Source organism: Eretmochelys imbricata, chromosome 10 (genome assembly GCF_965152235.1).
Source record: "Eretmochelys imbricata isolate rEreImb1 chromosome 10, rEreImb1.hap1, whole genome shotgun sequence".
In the NCBI taxonomy this organism is placed as follows: Eukaryota; Metazoa; Chordata; order Testudines; family Cheloniidae; genus Eretmochelys; species Eretmochelys imbricata.
The window spans coordinates 41,928,139-41,947,131 of NC_135581.1; the positions used below are offsets into that span (position 1 = coordinate 41,928,139).

General features: G+C 40.5%; 1 protein-coding gene across 1 annotated transcript in view; it reads right to left on the reverse strand.

The window, feature by feature from the left end:
* NEO1 (neogenin 1) overlaps window positions 1-18,993 on the reverse strand; it is a 503,941-nt gene that overhangs the window by 44,238 nt on the left and 440,710 nt on the right. Inside the window, exons 17-21 of the mRNA XM_077827907.1 lie at window positions 17,765-17,988; window positions 12,405-12,543; window positions 5,057-5,164; window positions 1,409-1,603; window positions 680-712 (exon numbers count right to left, since the gene is read on the reverse strand). Of these exons, the coding sequence (XP_077684033.1) occupies window positions 680-712; window positions 1,409-1,603; window positions 5,057-5,164; window positions 12,405-12,543; window positions 17,765-17,988 (699 nt within the window). The remainder of the gene's footprint in view (window positions 1-679; window positions 713-1,408; window positions 1,604-5,056; window positions 5,165-12,404; window positions 12,544-17,764; window positions 17,989-18,993) is intronic.

The window sequence follows — 18,993 nt, forward strand, 5'->3', positions numbered from 1 at the left end:
TCTTTTCTCCCCAAACACTAAAATACATTTCTCTCCCTATTAGTGGGATGTTTACCTTATTTGAAAGAAAGCAAAATTAGCCCTAAAAATTCACCACAGACCCCAACTCCACACAGCAAGCTCAAAGCTACCATTTGTCAAGTTAGTAAGCTTAAAGTTTTTGGTGGCTAAAGTTGTTGCATTCCTAGCAGAGACTGATCTCTACATGGGCCGATCGGCAGACTCTTTCACGCAGAAAGCTGAACAAGACTAAGGCTACTTTTATTTACTGCAAACAATAATAATAGATGTAGAGCTGACAAAACAGCACTTGTGCTAATCCAGCAAGTGTTCTTTGGTCTTCTACCCCTCTGTGCTGAGATCCAGGGTTCACCAGTCAGAGCTCTACTTGAATATCACCTAATCCAAATCCATTTTAACAGAATGATTCAGGGCTGGCATAACCCACTTCTCCCCTCATGTGACATCTGACTATGTAGATCACTTTACATTCCTGACACCCAAACCACAAATAAAATCTCTAGTTCCTCTGCTAATAAAAACTCCACAAGAGCTCGCTCAGTTACATTTAGAGCAGCTGATGTGTGTTTCGTTTAACAAGTGCAATTGCAGGTGGAAAAGAAACACAGTAGTGTGTGAAAGAGATGGAATAAAGGAGAAAGAATGTCCACTTATTTACCTTGATCATTAGGCATTTTATCTGAGGATTCAGCTACCAGGACAAGCACAGGGGAGTAAAAAAACAAGAGAAAGATCACCAGGCCTGAAGGAGTGACAGACAGTATTCAAAGAACTTCACACAGCAGAAAAAAACTAGTTAGAGATTTAAACTTCCATTTTTAAAGACAAAAACTCACATAGAAACAATACTGCTAGATATTAAAACGACATCTTTTTTACATATTTTCAAATGTCTTGTTCATTCCTATCTTTTCACCAGTTACCCATGAACAAGCATCTCTTGATTAAAGAGGCAGTTATGTCGTACTTGTTCACGTTATATCATCCATGACATTAACATGTAATTGTTCACAGACCAATAAGAACTTATTTGCAAATCCTGCTGCCTGCACTGTTGGGCAGACGCAACACACTGCACCTGAAGTCTTTAGGTAACTAGAAGTCAGTTTTTCTGAAGTTCACTTATGGCACTGACCATGTAATAACAGCTTGGTGATATATGGGCCAATAATTAATTTAAAAATAAATCTCCACAAACATATGGGTTTAAACTAGTTTATGCATTTGTTTCCAGCCAAGAGCTGCTGGAAGAATGAAGAGAAAACATCTTCCCTAATCAAACTTCATCTTCTCCTCCGCAGCCCATATCCAATAGAGAACTGATGCTGCCAGTTGCTTTTCCTACAGGTATTTTAGGAAATGCTGGAGAACATACATGAGACTTTACCTTTGGGTGTTCTGAACTGTACTGCCTCTGACATAGGCCCCATGCCCTTGGAGTTGCGGGCCTGGATTTTGAAATAATATGGCGTATCAAGGGTTAACTCTTGGATCTGGTGTGTCAATCTGTTTCCCACCACAGGTTCGATGACCCAATCATGTATTTCAGCATTCACATCTGTGCTGTAGTAAATGATGTATCCTGTTCAAAGGTACCAATAAGATAAAATTTATGCACTAAAAGGTGGGATTTTTGTTGCTCCTTAAATGACTCCAGAGCACAAGTCCTATTGACTTTAGATGGAATTGGTGCTCTTAAACCACCGAGGGGCTTTCGAGAACCACAATCTCCTTTGTTTCAATATATAAACATTAATTTAAATATTAGATACACATCCCATGGGAAATTTTAAACCATTGTATTATATCATAAAGTATAACAATGCCACTTAAAATATCAAAATGATCTTACATTTAGTTATAGAGAATTCCATTATTTCTACCTTCTTTTCCAATCATATGAAAACAATGTAAAATTATAATTTGAGGACTATTATAAGAATGTTCCCTCCTCAAATATTAGCAGTTTAGAGAAAAATGATAGCTTTAAAATTAAAAAAAAATATAAGTAGTTAAAACTTTTTGCTATCTCTCAGTTTATATTAACAATGAAAAATGTCAACCTCAAGACAATTGCATATTGCCTGTAAAGATATGTTAAATCAACATAATATTTTATTGAATATACTGTATGTATGGCACCATGATGAACTGGCAAAATGATTATAATATATATTTAATGACAGTGAATGGGAGAAACAATATCATCAAATAAGCACTCACTGACAAATACAGGGCTAAACATCAGTAGCCCTATGCACCTGCACAAGGGGACATCTGATGTCTCCTTTGTCCCTTGCATGGGCTACCTGTACCATGGATAGAAGAGTGGAAGGGGCTGCACACTCTGCAGAGCTGTAACTTCCTCTCCCATGCAGGTGGGTGGCACCCACCTCTATTCCCTGGGCTGATCCCATGCAATGGAGCTATGATCTGCCCTAAGCAGCATGTAAAGTGGCAGTCAAACCCAGAGATTAATGCAATTCAAGACAATTCTCTTTACTTTTTGTCTCAATTAATTGGTTGGTATTTTCAATATATTGTACAACAAAGGCCTGTAGAACCCAGAAATTGCACTTCTTAATGTTTATTTACTTCAAGTTATGTTAAAAAACATTATTTTGGTTGCAAATAAGCCAGTAGAAATTAGGGAATGTTACAAATAAAGTTGCCTGTGTAACCTTAATTCACCCCTCTTGTGTGTATGCATTATGATACAGTCTTTAATGACATGATCACATACAGTTTTTCCACAGGACCCTGTCTCCCTCAGTGCACAGAAAGGCCAGTACTCACTTTGTGAGCTGTTTAGTATCTTGTTTTCTATTCAATCCACCAGAGGGCAGTCTGTTCACATGTTCCTGTAAAATGTGGAACTGGCATAGGACTGACATATAAAGGGAATTGTAATGCTTCACAGAATGCAATAATTTTATCAGATTCCCTTTTACAGTGTGATTACGAAACATTTTAAAATCATTCTGCTGTGATCGCTGCACATTCAAACAATAATAAAGCTTAGTCTTGTAAAATTCTACTTAATCCAGGTGAGCAAACACATCATTTTTAGACTTTTGTGCCTGTATTTTCATGACAATTTTGGATTAAAAATCTAAGTTTGTCTCCTTCTTTTTCACATACACATATATGAACACTTGGTGGGGTGGTATAAAGATTTTATTGGCATGGATTTGAGATGGCTGCATAATTTGCAAGTGATTGAACATGGAGTAGCTGATTTTCAGACTCAGACCAGTTCAGGTTTAAAGTCCACTAGTACAATATGAAAGCTAGAAACAGAAGACTTGCACTATTGCAAAGAGGAGAGTCTCATCTTTCCAAAAAAGATACACAACCCTTGTTTCTTGCTGTCCAAGGACTCGTTATCAGACCAAATTATACATAACATATTTTTAAAAGAAGTTACTGAAGTGGATGTTACAATTTTCCTTTCCCTCAGAGTTCTGTTCAGTTGGACTCTCCATTCTAAAGGTTTCTAAAACAACACCCTTAGGCTTCCCCATTTTTATGGCTCTAGGCAGGAAGTACATTTTACTGGCATACATCATACACTTTGAATCCTGCCTTGTTGTCAGAGTCAGTCAGAGCACAGAATCAATCCCTCGACCCCAACCACCAACTAAATAACCTGCCTATGCAATACAGAAGACGTGGGGTGGATGGGGAGCCGAAAGTAGGCAAACATATGGCAAATCTACCTAAAACAACTACAAAAGCAACTTTGAACCAGACAACTGGAATGGCTGCTAAAAAGCAAAGGGCACTCCACACATAGTCCTGAAGCCTGCAGCTAACCAGCTTCAGTGCTGAACAATCCAATCCATGACGGGGGGGCACTCGCACAACCCAGAAAACCCAGAAGGGCATGGCTCTTCTAGATGGGCCTGAGCCAAGCAGCAGCACATGCAGATCCCGTAAGTGGGGATATGCTGTTGCACTTCTCAAAGACAAACCTTTATATACACCACACCATCATGTACTCTCTATCTGTGTGTATTCTCTGCTGTGTGCACTATTGTAGCCACGCTGGCCCCAGTACAGTAGAGAGACAAGGTGGGTGAGGTAATATCTTTTATTGGACCAACTTCAGTTGCTGACAGAGACAAGGCTTTTGAGCTACACAGAGCTGAAGAAGAGCTATTACCTCACCACCTTGTCTCTGGATATATAGCTGTTCATCTTTACATGCCTCTATATTTTCATCCACATTTACAAAATTGAATTCTACATTATTTTATGAATATTGGGGGGATATTTTATTTTCTCCCTTCCCTTCTTTTGTCTGCATGAAGTTCAAAGGTATAGAAACAACCACGCAGATCCAACGTGCAATCCAGAGCAGCTGGCTCCAATGGTCTACAGGGTACAATGAACTACCAGGGTACAGATATACCCAGTTGTGCTCCTAGGCCACTTATGAATTGCCTTGAACACAGGGAAATCCTCCAGCACCTACACAAATTGGGTCTAAGTCCACTTTGTACCAGAGGAACATGCTAGAGAATTGGGCCAAAGAGTCTCTTGCACAAAACACTTAAGGGACCGTCTAACTGCAGATGTGTTTCTCTGAAAGTTTGCTACTAGGATTGCATAAGCCGGTGAAGATGGTGATTTCTACAGTATTTAAAATGATAATCTAACCTTTCATGAAAATTTTACATGATCCAAACTCCTATTTTACAATGATCTATACTTCATATGGAGATCAGCAATACCAATGCCTCTAAAGAGCAGAGCAGCAGTGGGCTGAAAACTTCAGAGTTGCATTTATTTTTTATACTTAACTCATTTCCAGCAGATGTAAAAGTAAACAGTTAATTTGAGCTACATGAGAAGATTCATAAATAACAAGATAAACATCCTGGATGGGTTTGTGATTAACAAAGAGGAGAGTAGGGCATTATCTATGATGTCTAATTTGCTGTTGATTAGATATTTTCCATCTGCCCTCCCAAGCTCAGTATACCAAAAATAAGGACACAGAATCACTTCAGAGAGTGCACACAAACGGCACCTGTAATTTTGCCATTGGCTTCAGATGGAGGCTGCCAGTTTACAATTATGGTCCTAGGTTTTCCCTCTTTGCTCACCACAGTCACATCTTTTGGTGGAGACGTAGGAACTGCAAAAAAACCCCAAACATTCATTAGAAGCATGTAAGTGATCTCACTGAACGCATGTAAATGATCTCATAAGTATCCTTTTAAACTTGCTTTGCCGCAGAAGTATGGGTGCCCAGCAACAGAAACCCAGTATGTTTAATCGCAAGGTAATCTAGCATTCTAGGGCAGCCGTTTTAATGATTTACTCCATTAAAATGGCAAATGCCATATGGTGCATAATATTTCCTTTCCTTAAGGAGCTATTTCTACAGTCCAACAGATGCTGTGAATCATGACTAGATAAACACCGTCTCTTCAATGTTTGTCTTTTTTTTTTTTTTTTTTAAACAGACAATATATTTGTAGAAGCAAAGCTACTAGTTGAGAGTACTGACTCGTAATCACAATAGTTTAACATTCCTGAAATCCCATCAACCTGAGAAGACACCATTCCATATTTTGTTTTTTACATACATAAAATTTATCTCTACAGAAAAATGTTTGCTCTGGGGCTGAGATCTTGCAACGGCAATTTTCCACCATGAACACATTTGAAGCACCATGGTAAACTCCTAGAGGGTTTTAATTGTAACCTCTGAGAGACCCTTCACTTTGACTACAGGTTTCTGGATGGCTTGCAAGGAAGTCTGCATCTACTGAGGTGTTTTCTCTCTTGCTCTCTGCTAACCGAGGTTTATTTGAACTCTGGAAACAGATATGATGAACACATGGCCCTTTTTTTCTTTTCAGTAGCTTGAGGCAGAAGTCTTCTCCCCACCGTTCCTCCTGCACAGAAATGAGGATATGATACAGGCCTTTTACCTCCGTAAAAGGCTTAAATGTGTGCATCAGAATCTTACTGTGAACTGAAATACCCAGATGGGGCTCAGATTAATGACAATGAAATGCATAGAGCCGATGTCTCCAAAGGTGCAATTGAATAACCAGCTATGCCTTGGAACTATATAACTATAAAAAACAGACTTCTAATTATGTAATTTTTAGCCAACTATATCTGCCATGGAAACTGAATTCAGTAACAGTCCTAATTAGTGTTGTCACAGTGCTTTTCCTGTTCAAAGTGCTTTATGTATGTTACCTACTGGTGATTAATCCTCCTGTCATCCCCTGTGTTAGGTTACTAAGTATTATTATCCCCACTGTAGAGATGGGGGAAGTGAGGCTCAAAGATTAGTGACTACTGCCCTAATTCAACAAACCACCAAAGGTGTTCAAGTGCTCTACGGAATACGGATGGACTTAAGCTAAGCACGAATCAACCTTAGATAAGGCTAGGATGAGCAAACCAGGAACACCGTCAAGACTAGAACTCAGGAGGTTTCCATTTTCCAGGCCTGTGTTTGAACTACAACAAGAAGTTACTCATCTTGTGCAGTAACGATGGTTCTTCGAGATGTGGGTCCTTGCGGTTGCTCCTCTGTAGGTGTGCTTGTGTTCCTGCGCGGCTGATCAGAGAACTTCAGTAGCAGTGTTCACTGGGCCTGCACATGCACCGTCTCTCCTTGTGCTGCACCACAAGTCTAGCTGGTGTGCATGAGCTAATGCCCCTCAGTTCCTTCTCTACAACAGAGTCATAGACAAGAACTCTGAAGTAGAGGGAAGGAGGGTGGATTGTGGAGCACCTGCAGGGGGACACATCTCAAAGAACCACAGTTACCATACAAGGTGATTAAGTTCTTTTTCTTTGAATAGTGTCCCTATGGATGCTCGACTGTAGGTCACTCCCAAGCAGTACCCCTTCTGGAGGGCCAGGACTTCGGAGTCGGGTCAGTTACAAATGACAGCACTGTGAAACCGAAGATGGCATCAGAGATGGAATCCCAGTGATCGCATAGTGTTCTGCGAAAGTGTGAACTGACTCCCATGTCGCTGCTCTACAGAGCTCTGAGCTAGGGACATTCTTGAAACAGGAGATGGATGAAGAGATCGACCTTGTGGAGTGTGTACGAATAGAGTCTGGAGGGATCATGCTGCAAACTTGATAACACTATCTGATGAAATTTGAGACCCACTTGGATAGCCTTTGGGCACACCTCCACAGAACATTATGCGATCACTGGGGACTCCACCTCCGATGCCATCTTCAGCTCCACAGTGCTGTCATCTGTAACTGAGCACTAGGATGTTTCCACAAAGGAGAGAAAAAGTCTACGGAACTTCCTGAAGGCCTTTGTCCTGGCCAGGTAGAAGGCCAGGGTTCTCCTGACATCTAGAACATGTAATATAGCTTCCCTGTTGTCTTGGTGAGGCTTGTGGTAGAGGATTGGAAGGTGAATCAATCGATGCATGTGAAACGGGGAGGTTACCTTAGGGATGAATTTTGGATGGGACCTGAGTGTAACCTTGTCTGGAAAAAATACCATGTAGTGGGGATGTGTCACCAGAGCTGCTATCTCCCCTATCCTCCTGGCCGAGGTAATCGCTGTGAGAAAGGCCATTTTCATTGGCCGAAAACCAGTCTCCCTTTTCCAGTGTTGGAATGATCCTTGATAAGGTGATTTTGAATTTTTGAGCCATGATAAACTTATTGAGAGCTCTGAGGTCTAGTATGGGTCTCCAAACTCCCTTCCTTTTGGGTATTAGAAAATAACAAGAATAGAACACCTTGCCTTATAGATGTTGAGGTACTGGTTCTACGGCTCATAACATAGCAGACAATCTACCTCTTGTAGTAAACTCTTGTGAAAAGGGTCCCTGAAGAGGGACAGAGAAGGGTGTTGTTGAAGGGGTAGGGAGGTAAAATGCATGAAGTACCCAGTTTGAACAATCACTAGGACCCATTGGTCTGATGTTATGCACTCCCAGGTGCTGTTGAACGCTGCCAATCAGTGGCCAAATGGGCATGGTCGGCTGTGTCAGTCAGGGGGATTGGTCTAATGGCACCTTAACCTGCTCGTCAAAAGTGGTGCTTAGACGTAAAGAGCTGGGACGAAGATTGTGGACCAGGTGGTTTGTGGTTAGGGAATTTTCCTTTCTTCCTTTGCAGCTCATAGTGGTGTTGCGGTTGGTACTGAGACGTGTGTTCTACACTGGGATGAGCGACTAAATCATCTCTTTTGTTCCGTATATAGATACCCAGTGACCGGAGGGTAGCTCTGGAGTCCTTCAGGGTGTGAAGGGAGGCATCATTGTTCTTGGCAAAAAGCTTCGTGCCCTCAAAAGGAAGGTCCTCAACAGTGGACTGTGCCTCTTTCAGGAAGCCTGACAAATGGAGTCATGACACTCTTTGCATCACCACAGTTGTGAAAATGGACCCAGCCACTGTGTCAGCTACATTGAGAGCAGATTGCAGCGATGTCTTTGCCATTAATTGGCGCTCCTGGATAATAGCCTTAAATTTGGTCACAATGTGCTTCTGGCATCTTTTCAATAAATTCATTCACTTTTGAGTAATTTATGTAATCATAATTCACCATGAGGGCCTGGTAGTTGGCGATACGGAATTGTACAGTGGCTGAGGAATACACTTTTTTACCAAAAAGGTCAAGGCGCTTCCAATCCCCGTCGTAGAGAGTAGCTCTTGACAGTGTGATCGGTTGTGGAAGTTGACGGCGTCCACCATGATGGAGTTGGGTGTTAGGTGGGAGAATAGGAATTCAGATTCCTTAGAGGGGACATAGTATTTTTTGTCCACTTACTTGCAGGTTGGTGCCAAAAAGATGCTGTGGTCTGCCACACAGTCTTTTCTGGGTCTAAAATGGCTTAATTAATTAGGAGGGCAATCCTTGAGGAGGAGGAAGAGTAGAGGATGTTAAGGAGTTGATGGTGGGTATCTATGACTTCCTCCAATGGTATCTGAAGAATGACTGCCACTCTCTTTGCCAGCTCCTGGGAGAGACAAAAGTTGTCTGCTAAAGATGGTGGAAAAGGAAAATTAAGAGGATATGATCCTCTGTGTCACTTCCTCCCCTATACCAGCTTCCTGTTCCTCTATGACGAGGCTTGAAGACTGAGAGGCATGCTGGCGGTGCACCACCCAAGGGTCCCAATATGGCCATTGGGATGGTGGTGGCATAGAGCTTGGCGGTGGCACCCATGGGTGTCCATACCAGGATGGTGCTTATGGGGCCATCTGTGGGTATATCCTGGGTCTCTGTTGGTAGTAGGCACCATATGGAGCTTGGGAGGAGTACTGCAACACTACCGCCTCTGGCTCATTGTCTGACCCCTCACTACAGGGCAGAGGGGCATGGCAACGGGGATACTTCCTGTGCTTGGTGGAGGCTTGGTGCAAAGGTCTCGGTACTGAGAGATGGGGACTCCGGTGCATCTGGCATGTGGAGGTCTCTGAAATGGTGGGATTCTTCTGGTACTGATTGTCCTGGCATAGGTGGTAGTGTCGGGGAGGACGGGGATCTTGTCCACACCAGTTGCTCCAGTGTCAGGCAAGCTGTTGTTGGTGGTGTTGATGTTGATTTGAGTACCAGGAGCATCTTTTTAGAAGATTGGTTACCCCTGTCCTTCAGGGCTGATGACTCAGTGCCCATGTCCATCGGGTCTGTAGGCCTGTCAAGGAGTTCTGGTTGCTGTCGGTCTCTGTGATCCATAGGTGCTGGACTGAGATAGTCTTGATGCCGGTGATGCCAAAGATATTGAGTGAGATGGTGACTGATTGCAGCTATTTTGGGGCTCACTGTGGGGACTTCCCACTCTCTTCTTAGATGATTTATGAGAGGGATCTTCAGCCTGTTTCCTTGACCCAGCCCTTAGATGTAGAATGCTGTAGGGAAGGCTCATGTCTACCAGGCAACTGGGGTCGGAGAGCTGCCTCCATGAAGATGATGTTCTGGCACAGCTCTCTGTCTTTGCAGGATCTTGGCTGGAGTTGTTGGCAAAGACCACACTTCTGTTGTGTATGGCCTTCCCCGAGCCTGTGAACGTACTGAGAGTGCTTGTCTGTAATCAGGATGGTCTCTTTACAAATGAGGCACTTTCTGAGGTCGACAAACCAGGCATACCCCGTTGGGGGGAAGGATCCACAACAGGGGAGAAAGAACAGGAAAGAAATTAATGACAGGTTTCAGAGTAGCAGCCGTGTTAGTCTGTATCTGCAAAAAGAAAAGGAGTACTTGTGGCACCTTAGTTTGTTCGTCTCTAAGGTGCCACAAGTACTCCTTTTCTTTTTAAAGAAATTAATGTATTTTTTATTTTGTTTTCAAGGGTAAAATAAGAAAGGAGAAGTTGACTACAGCTAGAACTCTTAGTAGTAGACCAACTAACTATAGGTATGAAAATTAAGTGATAGTCTTAATGGACTGCTAATGACTTCATCTCTTGTTGGGGTGGTTGAGAAGGAACTGAGGGGGGTTAACCAACGTGAGCTGGAGAGACAGCACACAAAGAGAGACAGCACATGTGCAGGCCTAACGGACACTACTAGCAAAGTTCTCTGATCACCAGTGTAGTGATCCAAGCTCTCCTACAGTGCAGCGCCCATAGGGACACTACTTGAAAAAGACCAAACCCTTCTTCAGTAGTAGTTGAGGAGTAAGTCCTACGCAGCATTGCCAACTGTTCAAAAATCATCAGTTAGGCACCTAAAATCAGGAGACTGGATTAAATCATGAACATTAAAAAAGAAAAGATACATTAGGAGTTCTTTTTATTTGTCTTCTGTTTTTTGAGACTTTTGGGTGCACTAAGGTCATGCTTTCAAGGTTTTCTCCACAAACACAAGGAGTAGAAAGTTGGCGACTCCTCCTATATAAGTCTATGAATATCTCTAATGAAAAGATGACTAGTCAGGGACAGAGAAGTGATTTTCTTCATTTCGCCCTGATTCATATCTCAGTTGCCTGTATTTTTAATACAAATTCTACTTAAAAGGTGTTTACACTTTTCTGCAACTTCTAGGTTCCAACTGTAATGGTTCATGACAGATTAATATTGTTACACTAAAACCAAGTTATCAGATGCTCTTGCTTTGGGCCTCACCACACATCACCCTGATAACTAGACCTAGCCCTGCTTGCCGCTTCTGTCAGCTAGGTAAGTCCCTTAAGAATTTAGACCTTCAGTACTAGGTCAACTATAGTTTCTGTGAAGCTGATACTAACAAAGATGTCTAACACGACAAAGATACATTTCAACCACACCCACAAAAAAGAATAACATTTTCAAAAGCAACATGGATGTTTTTGAAAATTTTACTTTAAATCTAAACAAAGTGAATGGTTTCACTCTTTCTTTATGGTATTGTGCAGACTGGACTGGCTCTTTGTGCGCTTTGTTTTTACATATTTTTAATGTCATTTTTTAATAGATATCAAGGCCTTAAGGCTATTTGGACAGGGGCTTATTTGTATTTACAATTAAAATAAACCAAAAAGTAAATATAATAAGAATAGCAGATTTAGATTAAATCTCAGGAAAAACTTCCTAACTGTACGAACAGTAGGACAATAGAACAGACTGGCAAGGAAAATTGTGGAATCTCCTTCACTGGAGGTTTTCAAAAAGAGGCTGGAACCTTCTGTCTTGGATGAGCCTGGTGGTCCCTTCTGACCCTATGGTTCTATGATTTAAGAAAGCTAAATTTAAGCTAAAGTGAAGATAGCTGGATGCTAACAAAGAAAGTGAATGCTCCCCGCTCTTTGACCAATCTTGCAGGTGAAAAATAAGATACTGGGGGACAGGTCTGGGGCAGAGGGGTTCTGCAACCTACAGATACTCATTAGGCATGAGCTTCTACCAGCAGCTGTAACACTATCAACAGTTCTGTAGTTTGTAAGCACAGTTTACAGCTCCTATAGTTCTGGTAGCTGCCTAGGCAATTCACGAGGAGATGACGAATTTAGGGCTGATTTTGATGACTACATTTCTATTCACCAAAGTTCTCAGAATAGTTTGTCTCATCTCATTTTTGTCCTATAATTAATGAATTTTAGCAAATTTTCATTATTAATTACAAGATTTTTCTCAGTAGCTGCTATTTAGATATGATTTCTCAGATATTTGAAACATATGTCTCCCTCTTCTCTCTCATTCATTAACTGCGGATCATTTTATCCATTTATTTTCTGTAATTTGATCACAGTTCTCTCTTTTATGTAATCTCCACTTCATTGACTTTCAAAGAATATTAATATCAGGATTGCCCCCACTCTGCCCTCTCCCCCACCCCCAAATCCCACATCAGCAACAACAGAGGACTGCCATTTTAAGTCAGCATTGGGGTAGAACTGACTTTATTCATCTCGTTGAAATGGTGAACAGTTCCAGAAAGACACAAGTGAATACCTAATTCAAAGGTAGTCCCATGAGCTGTCATACTCCAAGTACTTGATCTTCGACCTTTAGTCACCATCACAGAGAACTCATACAAGGTGTTTGGTTTTAAACTGGTCACTAAATAGCTCAAGGTGGTTGTGTTTGCAGTCTGAAAGAAACACAAAGTATAAGGAACTTCTGAAGTGAAAAACATCATTTACAAAGTCTCAAATACTATTGTCTAAGGTAAGTGCCTAAAGCATTATTATAACATCACCAACACTTGAAAACCATAGCCATTAATTCTCTCAATATTCTTTTTTCCTCTACCATGCAAATTCATTAATCATTTACTCTATCTGAAACGAGAAGTTCCTTTCGTAATCAGCAAGAGCATTCAATACTAGTCAACCATAAATGTAAATGCATAAGGTCTAGGACACACTTGTTATGCAGCAAGACTTTTAGCTGTCTACTGGTGGTGTTTAATTTACAGTGTTCCATTAAATGAACTAACCATGGGAAAGAATGATAAAGGGAAGCTAAAATTAAAAATCCATCTTGCAATTTGAGTATTTTTCAAAAGTTATGTTAGGATGCTAAGATAAAATCTAAAGAGTTCAAAAACTAGCTGAAAATGTTGATTCTCTGAGAGTCTGGGGGACAAAAAAAATTTTTTTTTGTCTGGGGGGACAAAAATTTTCTATACCTATATGTTGGTTTGCAGAAAGGAGGACCATCTGTGGACAGACTTTCCTAAATCACACATAGCCTCCGGCACAGGTAATCAGAAATATGACTCATTTAGTTACCATTTCTGCCTTTGGGCTAAACTGTCCAGTATGTACTGTACGTGGCTTGAGTATAAATAGTATACCTGATGCATACATAAATATACCTGGTTCCTTATTTGGATCTACTGCTAATCTAAAAGCAGAATGAAATGACTGGCAACTTCAAAACTGGACAATGTGAATATATATCCATAAATAATTGCTACCTTCAGAAAATTTTACTTAGAGATAATGTTTCTTTTACTAAAGCTAAAGATTATCTATTAAGTCACATTCCTTGAAAATAATGAGAGAATACCATTCTAATGAAAAGGACATAGAAGTGTAAAGGCAATAACACTCGCATTTCTGATGTAAAGTGTACAATGAAACCTTTTAAAATTATCCCAGTAAAAGATCAAGAAAATTTCTATTTCTAAATGAAACTTGGAGTCACATAGAGTGCTTTGAATGTTCAAAGAAATGAAAAGCTATTTTTGGATTTGACTAGTTCGGTTTCATCAGGATCAGTATGAATAGGGCCCTACCAAATTCACGGCCATGAAAAACGCGCCACGGACCACGAAATCTGGTCTTTTGTGTGTTTTTATCCTATACGATACAGATTTCACAGGGGAGACCAGCGTTTCTCAAATTGGGGGTCCTGACCCAGAAGGGAGTTGCATGGGGGTCACAAGGTTATTTTAAGGTGGTCGTGGCATAGCCACCTTTACTTCTGCACTGCTTTCAGAGCTGGGCGCCTGGAGAGTGGCAGCTGCTGACTGAGGGCCCAGTTCTGCAGGCAGCAGCGCAGAAGTAAGGGTGGCAATACCATACCATGCCATCCTTATTTCTGCACTGATGCTTGCGGTGGCTCTGCCATCAGAGCTGGGCTCCCAGCCAGCAGCTGCCGCTTTTCAGCTGCCCAGCTCTGAAGGCAGGGCCGCCCGTAGCAGCAGTGCAGAAGTAAGGGTGGCAGTACCCCAAGCCCCCCACAATAACCTTGCTACCCCACAACAACTTCTTTTTGGGTCAGGACCCCTACATTCTGAAATTTCAGATTTAAATAGCTGAAATCATGACATTTATGATTTTTAAAATCCTATGTCCATGAAATTGACCAAAATGGACCATGAATTTGATAGGGCCCTAAGTATGAAGGAGAGAAAGAATAAAGACAGGGGAAATGACTGTCAGAAATTTCAATTTTAATCAGTCTTACCAAGAAATATTAGATGCATAGGCAAAGCAACCTACTTTTAAGAAAATTTAATCTTGGGTGGAGCAGTTATTGCAACCTAGAGGTTAATAGTCCCTTGTAATTGTTTACTGACTGCCACTTAAAAAAATAAGCAATCCTCCATTGGTAGTACTTGAGCTAATATGAAACCACATATTCAAAAGTGGTTTTCATCAGCTTTACACAGTAAGTGCCATAGAGGATCATATCCATGATCCATCTACCCCAGTATCTAACCTCTGACAGTAGCAAGTGCAAGATGCTTCAGAGGAACTGATCTGGACAATTAGGTAATAATCTTCCCCCATAAGGCAAGTCATACCCTGAAACAGCAGGGTTAATAAACTTTATACTTTTCCCCCCTCGCCAGAGTAAACATGGATATTCTTCTTTATTCATATATATGTTCAATTCTTTTTTGAATCCTATTAAGCTCTTGGCCTCAGTCACACCTGGCAGGTATGAGTTTTACAGGTTAATTGTGCACTGTGTAAAGAAGAATTTTCTTCTGTCTATTTTAAATTTGATGCCTGCCTTTCAGTTTCATTGAATGCCCTTTCACACAATACAAGGCCAAGGAGACAAACTGGAGTGGCCTGATATACTTTCAATTTCATTCACTGTTTTGTTTCATTTACTGTTTTAAGAAGGTGGCAGTGATATCCCATGATACTAAATATTGCTTAACTAGTACTATAATTATATATGATAGATTTTTGCAGGATAAAATTTATTTTCCTTCTCTTGGTTTCTAAAAGATCTAAACTCCAGAAATAAGTGATTTACTTATTTGGAACCCACCATCTGATGAATGCACTTTGTGTGTAGGACAACTGCATTCAAGCAGCAAAGAAAATTTGAAAAATGCTCTCTGACATGTCAAACCAATGCATCCTCTTGGTTGGCAGCAGGTAGAATACTTCAGCGTCAGGAGACACTTCCTATCTGTTCTAGTGCCACAAAGCTCTTCATAGTTACCTTACATAAAAACTTGGAAAGAGAGGGTTCCTGGATTTGTAATCACAGAACTCCTATTCGAGGTTTACAAACTCATCTTGTTCTAAATATTTTCTACAATTTCAACATATGAGGGGGAATCAAAAGCAGCAAGTTATGAATGGACTGTATCAACATGCAGTTAGCTGCAATGGGTGAAACACTGATGGGTGACACACTGGCTTGAACATCTGCAGCACTGGAGGCATCAGGATTGAGGTAATTGCAAATCCGTAACGTGAGTCATTAAAGGTACTCAGAAATAGGAACAGATCTGGTGATGGATCTACTGGAGGCCTAAAAGCTATTCTCCATAACAGTAGGAAAAAGCTTTATATATCATCTTGATTTGCATGCTGGGGTCACCTAAGACATAGGCACTGCCACCTAACTGATGGATGTCCTAGCTCCTTCCTGAAAAGGGATCAGCAGTATGGGATCTACACAACTTCTTGGAATCCCATCTTGAGATGTATAAGGGAAGAATCTATCATTGACTTAGAGCTGAACACATGAGATGTGCTGAGACAACAAAATTACACTTAATGACCTTCCGTGGGCAGACACTATTGTGGAACTTGGCATAATAAGAAAATTCTTCTGAAACTGCAGATTCGGAAGACAGCTTCTGATTCCTAATGGGATGAACTGCACAGGGTTACTTTGATAAGGGACAAGGTATGTTTTTCCTTAGAAGCTTGTCAGAATTCTGAACCTCCTCAGCCAGAAATTGTGAAATGGAAGTGCCATGCAAACACTGCATCCAGCGGGTCAGACTTCCAAGTCAGATATCTTTAATACTTGGTTGGTCAGTGGCAATTAGTCTGACAGAGAACCTATGAGAACTCCACTGAGACTGATAGCCCCTAATATGTTCACTTAATAATAAGGTCACTGGAAATGGGCTTGGCAACAATGCACATTCATCAGTTCATATTCATTAAGACTACCAAGGATCTGGCTGACAGGACTGCTCAAGAGTCCCTTTGGGCTGAAAATTAGTAGTTGTTACTTCTCCATAAAACAGTAAAGAATACGTGGCTGAAGCAGAGAAAAAACAAACAGTGCACAGACTGTTAATGCTCTGGGATAGATGACGATGGCAACCCAAATGGGTCTAATGCTTATGTGTTCTGAGGCAAACACTTTGCACTGAGGAATTTTGAACAATTTTATTTCATTATTATGTATTATGTTTGGTCAATTACTTATGAATCCATGCTCCTGAGTCATCTGGTCACCAGCACAGAGCATTATGGGAGCAATTAATATAGTACTGCAAAAAGAAAAGGAGGACTTGTGGCACCTTAGAGACTAACAAATTTATTTGAGCATAAGCTTTCGTGAGCTATCTTCAATAGGGTCTTAACTCATGAACCTACAAGCACTGTATAAATGGCTCCCGAGATGCCCAGTGCACATGACTCAGGAATGTGGATTCATAAATAATACTTGCCTTTAGAGGCGTAACACAGAAACCATGTATCTTTTCATATCAATATCATATTTGTGGTTTGTAATAAGATTGCTCTGTAAAGGAGCATAAAAGAAGCTCCATTAACTGGCAAATGTAATAACCATTTCCTTTGAGGCTCATTTCTATCTTGCAATGTACAGTCAGCATTTTCAGGCCTTCAAGAAACTGTTAGTCCAAAGAAGTCTTGAAATCAACTGCCTTTGGTATGGTATATGCAGAAAAATCTGAGAAGCAGGGAATGCCATAATGGAATAGTTATACATTTTTACACAATCACCGCCATAAAAATAGTTTTTATCATCAACTTAGTATGACCCGAAAGGCTTGTCTTTTTCCTTTTACATGAAGTAGGGTAAATATCTTTCAGTTTGACTCACCCCATTAATTTAGATTCCCATCACTACTGTTTGAAGAGAACCCAGTAGTAGCATACACAGTGTTACTGTGCTACTGGCCCCACAAAGGTGAGCCCACGTCCTTCACGCAAGCAGTTTATGCCAAGGCCAAATGAAGAATACAAAGTCTATATTCTTTAGCATCCAAACTCCAGCAGAGGAAATTAATCCTGCAAGTGTCTTCCTCCCTCTACCTTCACCCCAAAAAGGAGATTATTCTTCTATCTACTCACATATAACACTCCATATTATACAGAACTATTGTCAGAAAAATAGACCCCAAAATGTCCAGTTAGATCAAGTTTATAAAAACCTTTAAACTGATTACTAAACTGAGGGATATTATTGTAAATGGGAGTCCATTCATGTCAAATTCAATTGGACCCAAATCTAAACTGCTTGCTCAGCAAATACCTCAGCCCTCAAATTGCAATTAACACTAAACGGAGCACTGAATCTGTGTTCATTAAATTGTACCAACTGTGTTGATGTTGTTCAGCTTCCAGTACCTTGTACTTCGTGTTTGCAGGAATGTTGGTTTTCCAGCGGACCGTGTAGTAGCGAGCATCCGTGATCTTCTGATTCTTTGGCAGAGAATTGTCTGCCCAAGTGATCCTTATGGTGTCATGGCTCAGAATGGAAGCCTGAACTCCCACCGGTGGCATCATGGGGGAGGGATCTGGCACTGGAGTGTATGGAGCATTAATAACAAATAAATCAACTTCGGAAGTGTCTAGAGGATTGATGGGTAAAAAGTAGTGTATTATAATTAAAAAGGGAGAATGTGGCATTTTAATGTAAACAAAAACAAAAAAGGAAATGCAGGGTTATACAATGGAATGAAAGATGAGGAATGGAGAAAAAGAGAGAAAAGCCAGAGTTAATAGGGAACATAAGACTAGCAAAGTAATTATTCCATCCCGATTGCTTTTAATGCAAAGGTTATGAATAAAAATATCCTATACACTTCATCACGTAAGCATACTAACATCTATGAACCTCAATCACCGTATAAAGTACTTTCAGGATAAGATACTAGTTCAAACCTTTGGCTTTATTTGCCTCAAAAACATCCACTTATTTCTTCTCCAGAAAGCAATGATATGAGAAGAACAAGATGGACTTCTTAGGGATAAGTAATTAGTGTTTCATTCAAGATTACTGGAGAACTATCATCTTTCAGAGCATTTTGGGAAAAAAATCTATATGTTATATGAAATAGTGATTCAGGGAATTCAAACTCCAAGGTACTCTAGAAAACCTAGCAGAATTCTTGGTCTTCAAAAGAAAGATTAAACTCACAACAATGTTCACATCTGATGGATCATCTCTTAAAACAAGGCCAAAATGCTACACAATGTTAGCAATGCCAAGAAGCAGAACGAGACACAGGGCAACAGCAACTCAGAGGCTAATGGATTACTCTGCTTAAAGCCCAAGATAATATCAGGTTTATTATCAGTTTATTACAAGATGAAAAACATTATCCTAATGCCTCATTTAATTTAGTTACTGCAAAACAAGACCTAAACACATCATACAGAGAATGCATGCATTATAATCAGTGTCTCAGCTTCACAGATAAATGCTATACTTTTTCTGAGACATCCATAAAAGGAAAAAATTAGGGCCAGATTTTTCAAATTGTACATGTATCATCTGCGCTATACAGTTATAGCCACATACTGAAATCAGAACATTTGTAAGTTTTTGCAGGGTAAACTCTAGAATTTAAAAC